Source organism: Procambarus clarkii, chromosome 67 (genome assembly GCF_040958095.1).
Source record: "Procambarus clarkii isolate CNS0578487 chromosome 67, FALCON_Pclarkii_2.0, whole genome shotgun sequence".
NCBI lineage: Eukaryota > Metazoa > Arthropoda > Malacostraca > Decapoda > Cambaridae > Procambarus > Procambarus clarkii.
In genome coordinates, this window is record NC_091216.1 from 32,042,672 (window position 1) to 32,065,376 (window position 22,705).

Below are 22,705 nucleotides of genomic sequence, written 5' to 3' on the forward strand. Positions count from 1 at the left end.
TGATGTGGTGGACTCCATACACAGTTTCAAGTGTAGATATGATAGAGCCCAATAGGCTCAGGAACCTGTACACCTGTTGATTGACGGTTGAGAGGCGGGACCAAAGAGCCAGGGCTCAACCCCCGCAAGCACAACTAGGTGAGTACACACACACACACACACACACACACACACACACACACACACACACACACACACACACACACACACACACACATATACACATACAATCATACACCTTAACTAGTCCGCTCAATATACACGACGATACGTCCGCCGCCGCCGCCGCTGCCTTGAGGAAAAAAAATGAAAATTTGTGAAATTAGAGATTTTGAGAACGGAATTTCTATATAACATCGCGTCCTTGTGTGTTGTGATATAAGCTCCCATCGACCACAAGAAAGGTGTTCCGGTGAATATTTCATCCATATTAATATTTTTAAGACAATAACATCGAAATATATATATCCACCAAAGTGGAAGGGGGAGGGGGGGGGGGGAAGAGAGGAGGAATTGGCCAATAAAATTGCTGGTTGCAATGACGGAGCAACGTGATTGGCAGTCCGGTCGAGCGGTGTGGCGTCACGGCTTCGTAGCGGCAGTAAGGGAAACTATGCAAGCAGGCATTGTCAGTGGATGAAATAACCTCTAATGCCCTGTGTTGCTCAGTTTTCCTACTGTATTATTGTATTTCTTGATGAGTGTGTGTGTGAGTGTTGTATTGTACGTCTGGAGATATAGCTGGCTGGCTGGCTGCTTTTCGTGGATGTCAAATCGAGAATCTCACGTTTTGCGAGCCGGATATGTGGTTAAGTTGTAATTTACCGAAAACATCTTTATGGTATGAACGGGTTTGTTCTCTCTCTCGTGATATATTGTGTGACTTTGGAGAAACAAGAACGGTGACAAGAGTTATTTCCCCCCCCCCCCCACACAAACCATGCATCACCACTCCCCCCAAAGCAATCTTCCCAACCACCACAACCTCCTAAAACAGGAGCATATATGTACACGCATATCTATCGTTGGCCAAAGGACAAAAAAATACAAGAGAGTAGGGTGTGTGTGGGGGGGTAGGGATGAATCATGCTCTGTTAATTTATAAAAAAATAAAAAAAAAGCATAGGTTTTTACAGGCATGAGTACTGTGCTTAAATTACCCCTCCTCCCCCCCCGCCCCCCTAAGTGAACACCGGTCCGGCGTAGAAATTATGTAAAGAGGACTCAGGAACGATACATTCTCCACTCTCAAAAACTCTCTTGACCTAGCCTCTCCCTCCCTCCCTCCCTCTCTCCCCCATCATTCCCCCTCTCTCTCCATCATTCCTCCTCCCTCCCCTCTCTCCATCATCCCCCCTCCCCCCCCCCTACTCCAATTTGCTCGCTTCCTTCTGCGTGGTTGAGGAACCTCAACCATTGGTCAAGCGCCGACCAATGGTTTTCATGCATGCAACAGTTTGTGATGGACTGGACTCATGACGGCCAAGCTAGAGGTAAGGGGGGGGGGGGGATGGGGGGGGGTGATTGAAGGAGGAGGGGGGGATTGGATGGGGCAGGGGGGGGGGATGATTGGAATGGGGGGGGGGAGGACTGCCTTCGCAGACTGTGGAGATTTGAAGCCGCGTGGATTAGAGGAGCGGGTAATTTTCTCTCGCTTTCGTCCCTGGGAGAATTATTTTATCCTGCGGGTATTATCGTTCAGGGAGTGACTCTAGGCTGACGGACAGAGCTGTGGGGGTGTGGGGGGGGGGAGGGTGGGGGTGGGGGGGGGCTGTGGGGGTTGTGGGAGTGTGGGGGTGGGGTGTTGGGGTGTGGGGTTGGGGGTTTGAAGGAGGCCTGCTTCATTCTGGCTACCGCCCCCCCCCCTTGTTTGAGGCTTTCATCGCTTGCTTGCTTGCTTGCTTGCTTGCTTGCTTTCTCCCTCCTTCAGATGGCCCTGTAACTTGATCCATCCACCTATCGCTTCCCCTGGTATATCTTGAGACTGAATTAGTGGCTTTCTGTATGGTCACTTATTCGTTTTCTTCTCTGAATTTCGCTTTTGTTATTTAGATTTTCTTTCAATTCTATGCCTCTTTTTCCACGTTTCCATTCAGTCTTGTTTTCTCTCTCTCTCTCTCTTGTCTTTCTTCTGTTCGATTAACTACTTCATGTGCTCATCCTCCACCACCAAACTGTGGCTCGGCGGCGCTCCTCTCTCTCTCCCTCTCTCTCTCTCTCTCGCTCTCTCAAGAGTTCAGGACACGTGGGTCGTTGATCGAAAACATGTAAAAACTGAAAATTGCTTGCGCCCCGGTCCGGCAGCCTGTGTGCGCCAAAGCAAGCAGTCGATAGGAGCTTCCGTTCCCGCCTAGCCTCTCCAATGTCCTCTTGCCATTTGGCCGTCGTTTTTGCTATTTTCTAGCGGCCTTTTTCCCCCCTATCCCCCCCCCCCGGTCGAATCAACTTGCGTTTGTGGTAGTTTGACAAAACCCGTCGTGGTTTGGGTTCGCTGCTTTGTGGTTCTTCTCCATCATTGGTGAGTGCTGCATGGCGCCCGATGGCAACTCTCCTTCTCTCATACATTTGAAATTTTCTCGCGGAAAAAAAAAAGTTTTCCCCCCTCTGTTTCATGATGAGTTTCTCTCTGTATTCTATTTTGCATGAATTGTGTCGACTTTTTTTTTCAGGTTTCTCGCGAGTCTAGTCTGGCGTTGGCCTAAAAGAGGTAGAAATTTGTGAAAATAACACAGTTGGACGAAACTATGTCCCCAGCTCCTCCTACTACCACTCGCCCCCTACCCCCCTACCCCCTATCCTATCGAACCCCCCCAACCCCCTCCCTCCTTACCTTCCTCCATCCCCCCTCCATCCCCCCTGACCCCCAACACCCCCTCACAAACCTTTTAACACCCTCTCCTGCTGCTCCTTCCAACTATCTTAGACTACAAGCCCTGAAGCAGCTTCGAGTCTAAGCTTACCGCCCTGAAACTTACCGGAAGCCAAGAATTACGCCGTCAATCAGTCTGACGGAGCCCGATCCACGCAGATAGCGGGTTCCTAGCGATATCGGCAGACCGATATATGGTAATTCGATTTATTCTACACATTGAGGATTGTTCCCCTTACGGAATATAAATTTGCACCAAAAAAGATGTTAATGAATAATGATACATGAAAAAAAAGGAATGGAACTGAAGCCCGTTTTTTGTACGCCAGTCCGTGGAGTTTGTCCTGTTTACAAAAAAGCAAAAAATGACCTTTTTACCGTCATTACAGAGTATGGGAAACGCAGCAGCAGCAGGGTAATTAAATCACGTTATTGATTTCATCGAGTTTAAGAAAATCACAGAAATCCTTATAGATACTGGCTTGATCAGGATGATCAGTTAATAATATTTGATATAGAGCGGATTAATATTGATCTCTTGAACTCTTAGATACTGACTCTTCTTGTCCCGTTGCTCTGAGAGACGGAGAGACTGCTTTAGTTCAATGGCTTCTTGCTTTCACTGAATGGTTACATTGATTTTTTATAACTTCTTGCTTTCACTGAATGGCTACACTGCTTTCTTATAACTTCTTGATTTCATTGAGTGGCTACACTGTTTTCTTATAACTTCTTAATTTCCACAAATGGTAACGCCTTCTTAATGACTTCATAGAGTTGCTAAAAAAGTTGTATTAAATACAATTTGTTGCAGTCCACATCAATGATTACAACTATAGGTTCCAAAGTTAAAATCATCGTTTTGGTCTGAATGTAATTATCGATTTAGCTTTAACTGTATAATGATATAGATATAAAAAAACTGTAATGATATAACTTGCATTATAAATATTTCGACTTTATTATTGTTGCTATATTTTTATTATTAGAATTATTATTAGAATTAGTAGTATTAAAATAAAATTAATGCTACGTCAGATTATTAATATTATTGTTTCATTATTATTTTGAGTGTTAGTGATAATTTATATTATATTGTATTTACATTGAATTAGTTGACCATTGGAGCACAAACACCTGTTTCCCACTATCATTCTACTCCTATTCTACTCCTTTTTTTAATCTACTTAATTTTCTTCCTATCACCTTCGTCAATTTCGTCTCTATTTAAAAGCGGGAACGCTAGTGTGTTTCGGGCGTAGGTTATACATATGTATGAACGAGTTTGGATGGATATACATAGGTATTGACCCGTATGTATGAACGGGTCTTCTTCAGTTTCCTGCATTCTGAATTTCTGACTCTTTTCAATGTATTTTTGTTATCATTTCTAATATATATATTTTGTGTCATCTTACATAGTAATGATATGGTTATCTTCCATCTTTCTGGCAGTTTCTTTATTCTTATTAATTAATACATTTACCCCATTCTCTTCATATTTTCTAAATCTTTTTCAATCTCGTGCTAAGTAGCTCATATATTTTCTTATGGGTTTAAATGATTATATTTATTTTCTGTTTTGAATGCGTATGTGCGTGTATGAGTATAATATAGAAGATATGATAGGGAAAATAGTTCAACAGTCAATACATTAGACAACGGACGGTTAGAAAGGCGGGGCCCAAGAGCTAACAGCTTGATACTGCAGGAACACATAGTAAACACACACACACACATATATACAGCCCAGTAGGCTCAAAAATATGTATATAGGTTGATTGACAGTTGAGAGACGGGACCAAACAGCCAGAGTTCAACCCCAGCATCAACTGAGTACACACACACACACACACACTTCCTTATAACTAACATGGCTCGACCCCCCTCTCCCTCCCCCCCCCCCCCCTTCTCCTAGACAGAGTGGCAAGTCTGTCATTCACTGTTGACGGCAGGTTAGGTTATTGCTGGCTGGCCCGTATTCCCGTCTGTCTCTGTCCTCCTCCTCATCTCTTATATCTATCCTCCTTTCATTTGCATCTATTCTCATTCCCCCTTTTTTCTGTATCCTCGTATATCCTCTTAATTCCCCGTCCCTATATATAAAATATATATATTATATGTTCACTGTTAGTATATAATTCGTCCTAGTATTGAAACCACTAAGTTTTTAGTATACGTGAAGTTTACTCAATATTCTTAACAAAATTGGGTTCATTTTTTGCAATTTTTTCTTTAACGTATCCGGAAACCTTGTCTATCAACATATTCAAAGCCAAATTGGAAGAAAATTTTGATTTCTTATTCTTGGAAGTCTCTTAGAAGTCTAAGTTCAAAACTAGACAACACATGGTGGATATATTATCATATTTAAAAGCCGTAATTGTTCAACATACATCGGGGGGGGGTCCTCGTAGTATAGTCGGCGTCGTTCTGGACGTACACTCGGAGATCCCGATAGTGTGTACGAATTTTTTTCATCGTCTGTTCACCTAGAAGTAAATGTGTTTGTAGACGAGGAGTCACAATAACGGTGCTGAAATATGTTGACCAGACCACACACTAGAAAGTGAAGGGACGACGACGTTTCGGTCCGTCCTGGACCATTCTCACAATCGACTTGAGAATAGTCCAGGATGGACCGAAACGTCGTCGTCCCTTCACTTTCTAGTGTGTGGTCTGGTCAACGTAAATCTGTTTATCTAGGAGTAAATAGATACCCAAGATTTAAGGCCTCCTGTCCCCGACAAGCAGAATAAAATAATATATATAAAGAGTGCACAATATGCTTAATAACCCCCAGTTATTTGATCCCCCAATAACCTTTGGACGATGATATTAATTTCCATAGAGGAAGAAATTTTAGAAAAAGGCAAACCCGCTTGACTATTCCTTTCAACTGGAAGATTAAAATATATATTCTGAATTTTTAGCAACAAACAATTTTTGTAAGAATCAAAGCAAATAATTAATATTGTAATGAATGTAACAAATAGGAAAAAAATTAATGCAAATTGCACAGAAAACCTCTGATTATGTGCATTAAATTACGGGCTCACCATAGCCCGTGCTACTTAGAACTTGTTCCGAGTAGCTGAATCTATAACAACAACAACAGTGCATTAAATACAGCTGACTTAGAACATCTAACTTAAAAATTCAAATATTTGCAAACGTTAGAAAATGTATTTCCTAACGTCAGCTTGGTTGTATAAGATTGTGGACCTGATGGTCTTACGAATGCGCCAGTGAATGTATTTTTGAAGACAAAAAAAAACTAATGTATAACAGCAGTATGAAGGCACTAATTTAACTTCATCTTGGTATTATATATATATATATATATATATATATATATATATATATATATATATATATATATATATATATATATATAAATATATATATATATATATATATATATATATATATATATATATATATATATATATATATATATATATATATATATACATATATATGTGTGTGACATGACGAAGGATCGGATCCTTCTGAAGATGTATAATTAAATACGAAAGTACTTAAGGAAATTCCTGTCTTAATCCTTCCTTCAAAGGATTAAGGAAGTGTCAACTCACGAATGAACACAGTCTCAAGCACACGAAACCTCCTTCGGTCGTCGGTGCGTGTGATGCATTGATATACGCTAGATATACCCTCACATATTCTAACACTTTGACATGTGAGTGTCAGACGACAGTCGGGGTCGGCCCAAGTGCCATGCATTAAGATAAATTGACATATTAAGGGCCCCTCACGCGATTTTCATGTAGTTTGAAATGAAATCAGAACTTGTGAAACCCGCAGAGTTTGGCGCCTGTTCTCGTTCATATGCCTAAATATGATAATAAAAAAATTTACATCCTTGACTCAAAAAAATGTAGATGTATATATATTCAAATATGATATTTTAAGTTAGGTAAGATAGCAGAGTACCCGTATGCAATATATTATTAATATTGGATAAATCGTTCCTAAGGCTGTAGTTTTTTTTTTTTAAATATAGTTTGAATCTTGGAGACGGGAGGATAAGGAATTGGAGAAGATGTAAGGGGAGAGAGGGAGATAGTGGGAAACAGGGGGAAGAAGTGGATAGTGGGAGAGTGGGGGAGAGATATATGAATAGGGTAATATTAGGGGGAGAATATTGGAAGAGATGGCGCAGAGGGAAGGAGAGAGAAGGAGGGAAGAGAGAGATAGAGAGAGAGAAAGAGAGAGGGAGAAGTTGGGGGGGGGAAACGTGGAGATGGGGAAGTGTGATGAGAGAATGGGCAGAGGAGAAGATAGAAGGGAAGGGGGTGAGTATATATATATATATATATATATATATATATATATATATATATATATATATATATATATATATATATATATATATATATATATATATATATATATATATATACAGAGAGAGAAAGAGAGAGAGAGACGACAAATGAGAAGGTTAAATATTAGATTCCGAGACATTTGCTAGTAAGAGGTGACATCACTTGAGCAGTAAAGTGACTTAACTGCTACTACAACATTATACTTACACATACACAAGTACAACACAAATAACATGAAATGCCTTTGCGTCTGCGGTCGCCCAGAACGCTGGTTCGAGCCCCGTCGTGCTCTAATGATCGTCTCAACTATATAATTGTCACTCATCTTACTCATCATGGAGATATCCATTTGATATCATCCTGGGCTAAATTCGATATTTTTTAACACATGAGGATTCAATTATCTTTAGTTTAATAATTTTATAATTAATAATTTGCAGATAATCCAGTCAAATTCCTTACCACTTCTTTTAGGCTTTTTCAACTTTATTATTATGCACCCCATACCCATTCCGTGGGCGGTGGTGTAAAGGATTACAGATTTATTCAACTTGTTGGCCATTTTGTCAGATATTTAATTTATTAATCAAAGAGTAAGTATTTAGATATGAACAACATACAATGCTTTTTTTTCATATACAGAATTTTTTTTCATTATTTTCTAAATTCATAAACTTACACACTTAAAAATAGGGGAGATTGACTGTGTTTATCGTCTATTTTGAGCATAAAAGATGGGACTAATTTCTTGAATTAAAAGAATATGTCCAGATTTATATTTTTGGGCTATTATCAGAACACACATTAACCACATGTTGGAACCATGTAGCATTTATTTTGTGGAACAACAACATGTATATGAACTACTTCCATTTGACTAGCTAAGAAAGATTTTCTGTGACTTGAAAATAGGGAATTTTTACCCAATATTTTTATTCATTAAACTTCCAGTTCGCAACTAAGTTGACTAAGATGTTATGTTTACTAATCGTTTACTAACGATAGAAATATGATTGGTCTCTTCTTGTCCCTGTCATATTCGATTCGAAAAAATTGTGTTAATGACTTTATTTCATTTTCAATAATGAATTCTATTGTCAACATTTGGGATTGCAAATGTCTTCCCAAATGAAGAAAACAAAAAATATATAAAGAAGATTCTGTCTAGACACACACACAAACACACACACATACACACACACACACACACACACACACACACACACACACACTTACACAAACACACACACACACACACACACACACACACACACACACACACACTTACACAAACACACACACACACACACACACACACACACACACACACACACACACACACACACACACACACACACACACACACACACACACACACACTTACACAAACACACACACACACACACACACACACACACACACACACACACACACACACACACACACACACACACACACACACACACACACACACACAGGAAATATTTTCCATGAATAACAATAGAACAAGAGGGCACAGCTGAAACCTTAAGACTCAGATGTGTCATAGACATATTAGAAAGTTTTCTTTTATCATAAGGGTAGTGAGTAGATGGAATTATCCAAAAGAGCAAACTGGAGAGGCTAACTCCATTCATAACATTAAAATCAATTATGATAAGGAAAATAGGCCAGGAATCATTGCATTAGACAACCAACAGCTAGAAAATCGGGATCCAAGAGTCACATCTCGATCCTGCAGGCACAAATACCTGAATACACACACAAGGATCATTTTCAAATATTCAATACAATTTAGAAATCAGCAAAATTTCACTGGCTTCAATAACTTAACCATCCATCGAAATTTTCCCTTCATGCCTCTATTCCACCTCTCCTCCATTCCTGCTTCCACCCATCCCATTCTACTGTCCCATTTATCCTCATGCCTCTCTGTCATGCTGATCATTCTCTTTGTTGACCAGCAAAATTCGACATTCCCTCGCCGAGTCCATTAAAATAAACGATCACCATTAGTCCGGGTCAGTTTCTGCCTTTTCTATACAGCGCTCGGAAGACCAAGTCGGGCGAATATGTGTACCATAAATCAAGGGTATATCGCTGGCCAGGTATGCTTTATATATCAAGGTTATATAGCTGGGCAGGTATGCTTTATATATCAAGATTATATAGCTGGGCAGGTATGCTATATATATCAAGGTTATATAGCTGGGCAGGTGTGCTTTATATATCAAGGTTATATAGCTGGGCAGGTATGCTTTATATATCAAGATTATATAGCTGGGCAGGTATGCTATATAAATCAAGGTTATATAGCTGGCCAGGTATGCTTTATATATCAAGGTTATATAGCTGGGCAGGTATGCTTTATATATCAAGGTTATATAGCTGGGCAGGTATGCTATATACCAAGATTATATGTAGGTGTTTCATTTACCCTTATTATTTCTAATTATTCTCATTCACACCTTAGCCATGTGACAGCCAATTCAACTTGTCAGAATTAGCAGGTTCAGATGTATCAAGATTAAGATAGGAGACATCTTATAGGATTATAATAGGAAGGAAGGATTATAATTATAGGGAGATAATAGGATTATCTTCCCCCTTTTGCAGTCCTCCTGTATACTTGTAGAATAATTCAGAATTGACTGTATGCTAAATACAGCATCCACCAAGCATGCTGTGGAGTTGAACACTTCTCTCTATATACAGTTTTGAGTGTCACACATTTACATATGGGGTGGAATCTTAGAAAATATGTCACTTTCACATAACTGTCCTGTTAAAGGTAATGGTGAATGTCGTACTTCACCATGATATCATGTACGGAAGTGACATCATGTATGGAAGTGACATCATGTATGGAAGTGACATGTATGGAAGTGACATCATGTATGGAAGTGACATCATGTATGGAAGTGACATCATGTATGGAAGTGACATCATGTATGGAAGTGAGAAATGTAGCCTTTATTGGTTTACACAGGAGGGTACAGGAGCAGGCGACTGGTGGCTCCTGTTAACAGGCTCAGAGCTTTACCTACACATAGCTCATGGTAAACCTGACCCACTAGTTTTCCCTAGAATACGACTCGCCAGTCGTTTTACAACCAGATATCTAATCACTGCTGGGTGAACAGAGGCGTATAAACAAGGATTGGCGCCTAATCAGTCCTCACGGGCAAAGATATGAACCAGGGCCCTCATAAGCAATTGATTGTTTAGTAAATTTTCTCATCAACCCCTTGGTCAACGTTTCATATATATATATATATATATATATATATATATATATATATATATATATATATATGTTGTTGCATATGACCGAAAGGGTAAGATTAATGATTAATTATTCTAACACGAATCTTCTCAATATTTCTTATGTTGAGAAGATTCGTGTAGAATATTTCTTATGTTGAGAAATATTGAGAAGATTCGTGTTAGAATCATTAATCTTACTGATTAAGTAAGATTACATTAATCTTACTCTTCCTGTCATATTCAACAACATATATTTACAAGAAAGATTGCTACCAAAATATACTAATATATATATATATATATATATATATATATATATATATATATATATATATATATATATATATATATATATATATATATATATATATATATAAATAATGCATAATAAGTACTTTGAAAAATATGAAGAAAAGTTAACACAATCTCATAAATTTGACACCATTTCGGGTTCTATTAATTCGTTCCGAAGTCTGAATATTAGAACATCATTTAAATGATCTCTTATTAAATGACATGAACAATTAAGCTTCCCGGAAATGCAAATCAGTATGAGTTTTAATACGACAGAATATTACTGGTGTTCATGAACGTGACTTAAGGTAGGTGGAAGTACTCTGTAAGGACAAGTAATTTGGCTTGGAGTGGTAGTTAGGGTGGAGTAGTTTGGTAGGGTAGTTTACTAAGGTAGAATAGTGTTGTAGAATGATGTGGTTTACACCAGTGACATAGGTGATTGTACACTATTTAAGGAGTACATAGTGTACCTATGTGCATTGTATACACTATACACTATGTGCATAGTGTACCGAGTACACTATATAAGGAGTCAATAAAAATTGTAGGCATCCATCATGTGTACTGACTGAGGTGTCAGTACACATGTTTTATGTATGTGTGTGTGTGTGTGTATATAAACTCACATAATTGTACTTGCGGGGGATTAGCTTTGGTTGTTTAGACCCGCCTCTCAACTATCAATCAACTGGTGTATAGGTTCTTGAGCCTATTGGACTCTATCATATCTATATATGAAACTGTGTATGGAGTCAGCCTCCACCACATCACTGCCTAATGCATGCCATTGGTTAACTACTCTGACACTGAAAACAAAATCTTTCAAATTACTTAAATGAAAGTACCCAAATGAAATAAGGTTCATTTGGGTACTCAGTTTTCATCTGTGTCTCCTTGTGCGTGTACCACCCGTGTTAAACAATGTCTTTATCTACCCAATATATTCCCCTGAAAATGTTGTATGAAGTAATCATGTCTCCCCTATCTCTACTGTCTTCAGCGACGGGAAGTTCAATTCATGTAGTCTGTCCTCGTAACTCATGCCTCATAGTTCTGGGACTAGTCTGCTGGCATACCTTTGAAATTTCCCTAATTTTAGCTTGTGTTTGGTTAGATATGGACTTCTCGCTGGAGCTGCATACTCCAGGATAGCATATGTGGTATAAGGTATATATAGATATATGTGGTATATCTAGTATATGTAGTTTGTAAGGTTCTAAATTATTTCTAGCAGAAATTTCTGAAAGTAGTTATCATATTAGCCAAGGGACAGGTCCGGTGTGATATCAACCCCTGGATCCTTCTCTCTCAATGAAATCCTTTCATGAGGATTTCATCTCCCATTTGGTACCTGGTGTCCGCCCTCCTGGTCCCACCACCTAGTTTCATTACCTTACATTTACTTGGGTTCAATTCTAACAGCCATTTCTTAAATAGCTCTTTCAGTTTGTCCAGGTCGTTTAGTAGACTCTTGCTGTCCTCTGTAGAAATCATCTTCATGATTTTAGCATCAGCATGCAATAGAGATAACCAGATATCAACCAGATATCTAATCCAGATATCAACCAGATATCCATGAACCCCGTTCATGGCCTGGTGGCTCTTGTAGGTGGATGTAGGGACCTCCACATGGCTTTGTGGCTCTTGTAGGTGGATGAAAGGATACCTTCATTACTTTATGAAAGTGCTTCTGTATCCTTGCTTAACTTTTCATATGGATTTGTATGACATCCAAATGATCATATATGGCTCCTCTGATGGGTTTGTGTGGCTTCCACATGATATATGGGTTATCTGTTTGTGTGTGTGTGTATATATATGTATGTGTGTGTGTGTGTGTGTGTGTGTGGCTTTCATAGAACCATAAGTGGCTAATCATCTGGATTTGTGTGGCTTATATTCTGGGTTTATATATGTCTTTCACAGGACCATGTGTGTGTGTGTGTGTGTGTGTGTGTGTGTGTGTGTGTGTGTGTGTGTGTGTGTGTGTGTGTGTGTGTGTGTATGTGTGTGTGTGTGTGTGTGTGTGTGTGTGTGTGTGTGTGTGTGTGTATGTGTGTGTGTGCGTGTGTGTGTGTGTGTGTGTGTGTGTGGTTTCATCTTACACTCCCATGAGTGATCTTCCTGGAGTTTATATACACATGGTAATGCCCATTGGGGTGTGAAGACAGCAGCTAACGTCAAATGTAAAGTGATTTTTACCTACCTAGGTAGGTAGGTACCTACCTACCTACCTACCTAGAAGAGCACGGATCTTGGTGACCCCGCTAAACCTATGAAAAATGACGCTTATTTGTCCCAGCCTCATTATTTCCATCCTTATATTTATAACTTGAAGTTTGACGTTTGACGTTTATGCTTGACGTATGGCGTTTGGGACGAGAGCGTTAAAATCGCGGTGCATTTAGAACAGGTTCTGCGATGCTTAACCTGTTTGGTTAGCAGTGGTTCTGTGGGCCGTGGGAAGTGGGATTGGGGGGGGGGGTTGAGGGGTCAGTGTGTGTGTGTGTGTGTGTGTGTGTGTGTGTAAACCCACTTATAGTCTACCTTTGAAAATGTTCTAATATATATATATATATATATATATATATATATATATATATATATATATATATATATATATATATATATATATATATATATATATATATATATATATATATATGCAGTCATCTGTAATAAGACATTTCCTACGTACTTCAATTAGCTCTAAACATACTTGCTTGCTATCTTGTATTTAATTCTCAAATTGATATCCTTAACGCTGTATTTTGGGGTAAATACCTTCCCAACTGGTTTACAGGAAGGATATTGGTACATAAATTTCTACTGATATCTTGCTGTGTCTGTGTCTTCGTTCATAATGATAACATTCATCTTCAAGATCAATAACCAAGTTTGCTGTTTGATACAGTCTTGAAAGACGTCAAAAGATGAACAAAACACTGCTATTTAAAGATGTTGAAACCTGAACATTCTGGTCTTAATACATTAATAACATCAGTGAAAAGCTGCTTTTGCCTCCTTTCCTCCCCAAAAAAAGGTCTCAATAACATGACAAAATATCCCAAATTTCCCCCAAAAAAGGTTTCAATAACATGACAAAATATCCCAAATTTCCCCAAAAAAAGGTTTCAATAACATGACAAAATATCCCAAATTAAACCCCTGAAATGAAATTCATGCCGTTTCGACTTGTTCTTGATCTTATAATCACCTGATTAATGTTCCTTGATGGTTCGAAATGTTGTAATTTGTATGACTATCTATCGCTAGCATATTTGGTTATATTTTGCTTTACTTATTTTGCAATTCAAACAAATTAGACAAGTGGAATAGGCAAGCTACGGTAGGGAGTGTGATCTGGCTAAATAATAGGCATCATTCATGCCAATTACTCATGAAGAAAATATTGTTTTCTTAATGCAAATTGGGACTCAACAAGTCTCATCTCCTTCATAACACTAGAAACGGTAAAGAGGCATCATCAATGTTGACCAGTGATGGTATAGAGTCATCAGATAGTAGTCTATATTGTACTTTCATTAGGCGCTTTCAAGTTACACATGCTCATTTCTATCCTAAGATATCATGCCGTCAATCAATTACTAAATTTGTGCATTTGTATAGTATGTTTTCTTGAAGTGGTATTGAGAAACTTTATATAAATTGGTATAAATTGCAAATTTATATAGGCCACACTTACATGATAATGCCCATTGAGTGACTCATCTAATGGGGACTCACCTAAGGGGGACTCACCTAAGGGTGTGTCCCCTGGATTACGATTCCAAAAACCAGAGTGGGTATATCAGGTTTACAATACCCGAAGGAGAGATGGGTTTGCAATACCCAAACTAAGGCTGGGCACTAAGTTTACAGTACCCAGAGAAGGGGGATAGTTCCTGACTTATCCCAAACCAGGGTTTTTGCTTAGTATACAAACTTCCGGAATAGTGTACCTCCAGGGTACTCTATCCTGGGATACACTACTCTAGGGTACACTACTCTACGCTATCCTGGTATCCATTACCCCTGCGGTAAATGAAGGGAGTAAGCATGAAAAATAATCCCCACTAATCCCCAATAATCCCAAATCTTACACACCTGATTTCCGTGGAAGACCTCTGTGGAATTCCTTGACAATATCCAAAGCTATGACACATGACACATGACATATGACACATGTATCGTCTCCATAGTCAAGATTGTTAGTATAACTTTCTCATAACACTGATTATTTTTTACAATTATATATCATTATTATTTTATCCATCATTTGTGTAATTATCTCATTATTGGCATTATATTATTATTTTTATTATTATTTTTATTAGTAATAATAGTAGTACTATCACCAGAGTATTAGTAGTAAAAGATTTAGTGATAGTTGTTAAAATAACTGTAGTGGTAATTGTAATTGTTCAGGTATTAATGGTAATTTTTGATTAGTAGTAATCACTATAGTAGTAATAAAAGTTATAATATAATTTTTTTATCATTGTCAACATTATTAAGAACAGTTTAAGAGCTCTAAAAAAAATCGATGTTTTGCAAAAAAATTCGTGAAAATATTCAAAAATAATAATAAATATCTTTGTTCTAAATATCAAAGTAAAATATCTAAATAAAATATCTAAATATCTAAATACAATGTTTTAAATATCTTGTTCTTTGTTCTGAATATCTAAATATCTTGTTTTGTTCTAAATATCTAAATATCTTGCTCTTTGTTCTAAATATCTAAATATCTTGTTATTTATTCTAAATATCTAAATCAAATGAATATCTTTGTTCTTTAGTCCTCTAGTAAGTGAAGCTTACTTATTGATTTTTATATTATACAAATAATAAATTATTTATAATAATAATAATAATAGTAATAAACACAATAATAATATTTTAATAATAATTATATATCTCATGTGTAATAATACTAAAAATTATGACTGAATAATTCTTGGTTTCTGATGTGTTCTGTTCTCATATACCATACTGATAAATCTTGAGACGTCACTAATACACCGCTCATAAATCTTGAGACTTCACTAATACACCAGACTCATAAATCGTCACATGTCACTCATACACCTGACTTATAAATCATGAGACGTTTCTAATGCGAGTGTCACCCGACTTATAAATTTTGAGAAGCTTAAAACTTTAATGGTCTTTGACTTATCTGATGTAAAAATATATTTATTATATTTATCTATGACTAAATTGAGCTAATTACTGTGAGTACTTTGTTGTTTTCTTCATTTTTATTCTTTTGTCATCATGTAATACTGAAATTATCACTTTGAGAGACTTCAAAGTTCACAATTGTTGGCTGAACTCATTTTTTAATCTTCAATATGAAGTCGAATTCAATTACATTTTTTTTACAGATCTAGAAAACCTCTTATATAATTCTTCTGACTTTCAAGATTAACATTCAGGTACTTTGCAAATCCTTGAACCTGTTTTACAGATTTACTGTGTAAATCCACTCTTCAGAAATTCTCACTTCACTGAAATCATTCTTTATGATTTGATTATATTTCTCCTTGGAATCGCAACTCTTTATTTCTAAGCCTCTCCGCTCCCTTCAGACTTTCGCTCTGCTTAGTAAACCAGTTTTAAGACTTTACAGACTGATCTCTCCTCTTGTAACTCTTGTTCTTCACTGTGTGATACATACAGCACTGCATCGAGGTGTATTATCGCTATTGTGGAGATTTTATTTTCATGTTAAACTTCCTTGCTTTCTCCCACTTCTAAAAAAAAGTCTTACTTGTTTAGAAGGCTTTTAAGTCTTGTTCCCCCAGACTTAGACTCTTAGATCCTAATAAGAGTCTGGCAGGAATCATGCTAAGTCTCTTCGAATCATGCTCTAAATCTTCTGGGCTGAACTTAAGGTTGGCATTATAATATACTTCTGACGGATAGTATGAAGCACAAGACATATTCAGAGATAAGAAATGCAGACTCTAAATATGTTCATTAAGATAAGGAATACTCATTATAAGTTATTCATTATAAGATTATTATATAAGAGTTTAGGATACTCATCCCCTTTACATGTGGGTGGAGAATACTCACCATCTTATATATATGAGTGGACAATACTCAGTACTTTATATATGAGTGGAGTATTCAGTAGAGTATGATGAGGCATAGGCTTATAGTATAGTTCCAACAATGAGTACTCACCTATATAGGCCTATCTATATACTCACTATATAGGCCTATCCATGTGTGTTACGTCATGGCTGCCTCTCCTCCCTATCCTTCTCTCCAGCTCAACACATACCACCATGGACAGAACCCTGACTTAGAAGAAACAAAGGGATAATTAAGATAACTTTTCACTATCCTTAAAGCACTCTCGGGATAATTTATTTATACAACTAATGGAATAATTTATTTATGCACCATTAATGAATGCAATGGTGACGGTATATTCCCACAGCGTACAAATTACGGTGTTGCAAGGAGACGACAGATAGTCTAAGATAATAAATTTTGGGGTGAAATATATTATCTCGATAAACTTATTTGATTCGGGTGTTTTACTGAAATTAAAGTATATTTACTGAAATTATAACACACACATAGCACCTCTACCTCTATGCTATATGTGTGTGTTACACATATTACCAGAAAATATGTGTAAAATAAATCTAATAATAATTATTAATATTCGAATATACAGTTGAAATATCGATATATGAAATTTTGACAGACCAATGAATCTGCTTGAGAAAATGAGAGTCTCTTATGATATGATATTAATTGATATTTTTGGTAATTTAAATTGCCTCATCTTCTTAACAGTCGAGTCAACTACTTATCTAAACCAATTTAGTTTCTAAGCAAACATGCATATATGATGATTGGATTATATATTTTTAGTTATCATCTTCTTAACTTAGATTTTGATAATTCTCTGTCATATGAAGTCTCCTGGAAGCTGTTTGATAGCATCTTATCTAAGATGATCACAGAGAACTCTCTCTCTCATCTCCAAATATTATTTTTGAAGACAATCGACTTGAGAATGGTCCAGGACGGACTGAAACCTCGTCGTCCCTTCACTTTCTAGTGTGTGGTCTGGTCAACATACTTCAGCCACGTTATTGTGACTCATCGCCTGCATTATTTTTTAATTTATATTTACTGTGAAGCAGAGCATGTAGATGAATAAAATGATTTTATTTTTTCTCTTCGCAGAAACTCAAGATGAAGAGAAATCATTTTGGTCGCGTTTTTATCCTGACCGTAGTCTTGTCTGCATCAGCAAGTGAGTATAACATATATTTTATGTGTAAATGTTACTATAATCTGTTGTAAATGGTTATGAGTTAATTAATATCAGGTACACACATAGTCAGACCAAAGAGCCAGAGCTCAACCCCGCAAGCACAACTAGGTGAGTAAACACACACACACTTACACAAACCATCTATTTTGAGATTGAGAAAACATATAAGAGATATTATTCATTATATCATTACGTCAAAGATCTAATAAAGATTTTTTAAATTAAATTTTGTTAAATATTTTATCAATCATCAGGATTACATAAAGGCAATTATATTCATATATTTAACAATTGTTGGTGAAAATTAACATATACTGTAAATCCATTGACAAGACTAAGCTCAAGGGTTAGCGATAATAAATAAAATTATGACGAGAATTGTAAGAAAGGTCTGAAACGCACCAAGACTACGTCTGAATTATTATATCTTCATTTATTTATCATCATTCTCATCAGCATCATCAATCATAAACTTTTGTTTCTTAGTGAGATTAAATAACGAAAGATAACGTATCAGTTACTTTACCAATTGATATATTTGCGTCTAAACTTTTATGAAGTAAGAGAAGAGATATCTAAATGAGCTCTGAAGACAATATCTAAATATATCAATTTAGTTCCTCACAACATATAAATTATGTGATATATTTGAACAAAATTTAGAGAAACATACCAGTGTTGGCATAGTATCATTTATAATGATTTGTATTAAACTATTTGAAGGTTAAATTTGAGAGTAAGTACATCATCAGGAGATAGTGCTAAGCCAGTATAGGCCTATAATATCACTTGGAAGGGATATATAAGAACAAGGAGATGGGAGAGGAGGCAGGCAGGGATGGAGGGAATGGTGAAATAAACGGATTAACTATCGGCTGTTAATTGATTTTGTGGTTGTTCTCTAAGGTGTTAGAACTGATTGTGCCCTTGGGTGATAGAACTGATTGTGCTCCTCTGGAGGGTTATCAGTGATACACAATACTTTACTGACCAACCAGCAAGTATACTTTTGCCCTGAACATAATTCAGCACTTAAGTAAAGTTTCTGTGTATACACCAATAAGTAGTATACACCTTGATGTGTATACATCCCTTTAAATGTTAGATATAAGTATATGAGTATATAATATATATAATATATATATATATATATATATATATATATATATATATATATATATATATATATATATATATATATATATATATATATATATATATATATATATATACATGTATACATATAAACAAACATATTTAAGTAATATTAAATTATCTTGAATAAATTTATGAGTGGAAATCATTAATTGAATTTTAATATAGACACTAGAATTTTGTTGCTTATCTTTCTAAAATACGAAGAGTATACCTAAAAGAGTATACCCCTATTATGAATATACCCTAAAGACACAGAGAATATTATACCTTGTAAGACTCTGAAATAAACATTTATAAACATAAATTCTAATTTCCTGTAAGAAATTACAGGAAATGTAAATTTACTAATCTTTATTCTACCGTTATTAATCTTTAGCTGAACTGTAGACATTATTTATTGATCTTGCTCACACGATTAATATGGGGGGGGGTGATTACACTGCCACCTTGATCAATATTAGTTAAATGAAGTAACTATTAAAGCAGGTGATGGGATTTTGATTTATTCAATATATATATATATATATATATATATATATATATATATATATATATTGAATAAATATTGTATATTAGTATATTTAAATATTGTACCTAGTAGCCAGAATGCACTTTTCGGCCTACTATGCAAGGCCCGATTTGCCTAATAAGCCAAGTTTTCCTGAATTATTATATTTTCTCTATTTTTTTTCTTATGAAATGATAAAGCTACTCATTTCATTATGTATGAGGTAATTTTTTTTTCATTGGAGTTAAAATTAACGTAGATATATGACCGAACCTAACCAACCCTACCTAACCTAACCTAACCTATCTTCATAGGTTAGGTTCGGTTAGGCAGCCGAAAAAGTTAGGTTAGGTTAGGTTAGGTAGGTTAGGTAGTCGAAAAACAATTAATTCATGAAAACTTGGCTTATTAGGCAAATCGGGCCTTGCATAGTAGGCTGAGAAGTGAATTCTGGCTACTAGGTACGACATATATATATATATATATATATATATATATATATATATATATATATATATATATATATATATATATATATATATATATATATATATATATATATATATATAAACAACAGATTATCAATAAATCGTCTTGCTCGCCATACTTCAAACTAATTTATTATTTTATCCCAAATAAATTCATTTCGTGCTGAATACAAGTGACTCCTGTAGTACTGTAGGAAACGACTGTATCCTACAGTCGTTTAAACGACTGAAACGACTGTTAAGTGTTTTAGATCGTAATTGACCACATTTAATTTATAAAGACATGTAATTTCATACTTTCACTTATTGGTAATATGTTTACATCAGAGAAAATATTGGATAGCGATATGAATATTATGTCTCTAGCCAGTAACTGGATGGGTGACCATGTAAACGCAGATTTATCCTTCTTAAAAGATTATCCGACAGGACATAGTATATGTTCTGCCTGTATATACCCTCATAATTTACATATAAATATGTGTGTATATCACGAAAATATACACGTGATTAACTATGTGACAGTGTCAGACCACGGAGGAAAATTGAAACAGGAAATTCCTTAAGTACTTTCGTATATTAATACATCTTCAGAAGGAGTGCCTTCTTGCTCCTACATCTTCAGACTCCTTCTGAAGATGTATTAATATACGAAAGTACTTAAGGAAATTCCTGTTTCAATTTTCCTCCGTGGTCTGACACTGTCACATATAAATATATGTATATATTGAATATACCCTTATATACACTTATTATATGTATATAATGTATATACCCTTGTATACATATATTCATAAATACATACATACAATACATACAAAATACGAACGTACATATACATAAATATACAAGCACGTATACACATAAGTAAACCATTTGAAACTGCACAGGAAACTTGGCAACAAAAAAATAACATGTAAGTCTATCTGAGAATTTAAAAAAGAGAGAAAAAAATAGAAAGTTGCTAGTGTTACATCCTCTAGGGCCCTGTGAAGCCGCCCTGATGCAAGCTGACCAGGGATTGACAACGGGTAGAAACAGACCGAAACTTATATTTTTTGTATAAGTGGGTGAGTACGTATATGTGTGTGTGTGTGTGTGTGTGTGTGTGTGTGTGTGTGTGTGTGTCTGTGTGTGTGTCGGTGTGTGTCGGGGGGGGGGGGGGGGAGGAACAGCAGCACCACACACCAAACTAGAGCTGGAGACACAGGAAAGTTAGTTTTGTTTTGGGTAGAGTAGGTTGACTTTTTTTTTACAAAAGCCGAGGATTGGGGATTTCAGAGGACTAGATTCATCCTGACAACGATAGCACACCTTGTTTATCTATAACCCCTCCTGCCGGTGTTCTTGGAGGGGGGGGGGAAGGTCGGTCGTGGTTTTTGAGTTCTGTAGTGAAGGTGGCTGCCCTTCACTCTGCTATCTCACCCCTGCTATCTCACTCTGCTATCTCTCACACACACACAAACTCGCAGCTTCCCACCGCTACGTCTCAATCTTTTATCGTATATTCTGAATTTCTCCCAGGCAGATATCAATAGAATATATGACATTATACAAATATGAGTAGATTGAGAATGCGGTATGATGAATTTAGAGATCTGATTTGTGGGATTAAGCCATCAGCAATTCAGTAAGATGCTCTGAGATGAATTCCCCGACATAAATTATCTTTAATTAACCAATCAAGACGGTTATCAGGATCAAGACGTTAATAACCAATCAAGACGTTAACAGGATCCTAACTAACAAATGTAACAACGTATAGTTATTACACTGCAATACCGTTGTTAGCTGTGCTAACGCTATGTGTTTGCTGGGATGCTAGGACATATTGTTAGACGCGTTAGCAGTTGCACAATTACAACGTCTTATCCAAAGACAACAAATGGGTGCAGCAGCTGAGTGTCAACATCTGAGTGTCAACATCTGAGTGTCAACAGCTGAGTATCAAGCGCAGCTGTCATTCACAGGAATCAAACACACACACACACACGTGTCACGCGCATATTGTCACGCGCAGGTGTAACACATACAACTACTCCCTCATTGTTGTAACTTCATTCACACGTCAGCTGAGTTACGGGCAAAAGTTGACTAATTTCCCCTCCATGTGGGCCAAAGCACTCAAGCCAAATGGTTATAATGACACTATATTCTGGATTATATCTATTTTTCGATATATATTAATGATGCAGTTCATCTATGGCGCTACATATATATATATATATATATATATATATATATATATATATATATATATATATATATATATATATATATATATATTTATATATATATATATATATATATATATATATATATATATATATATATATATATATATATATATATATATATATATAATGACAGTGTCAGACCACGAAGGAAGAATTGAAACAGGAATTTCCTTAAGTACTTTCGTATCTTAATACATCTTCAGAAGGAATATGTATGATTTACAAG

At 36.1% G+C, this 22,705-nt stretch overlaps 1 protein-coding gene across 1 annotated transcript in view; it reads left to right on the top strand.

Moving 5' to 3' along the window:
- The window catches only part of LOC123767560 (uncharacterized), a 545,934-nt gene that overhangs the window by 473,607 nt on the left and 49,622 nt on the right, over window positions 1-22,705 (top strand). Inside the window, exon 6 of the mRNA XM_069310624.1 lies at window positions 17,998-18,067. Within this exon, the coding sequence (XP_069166725.1) occupies window positions 18,007-18,067 (61 nt within the window). The 5' untranslated portion in view covers window positions 17,998-18,006. The remainder of the gene's footprint in view (window positions 1-17,997; window positions 18,068-22,705) is intronic.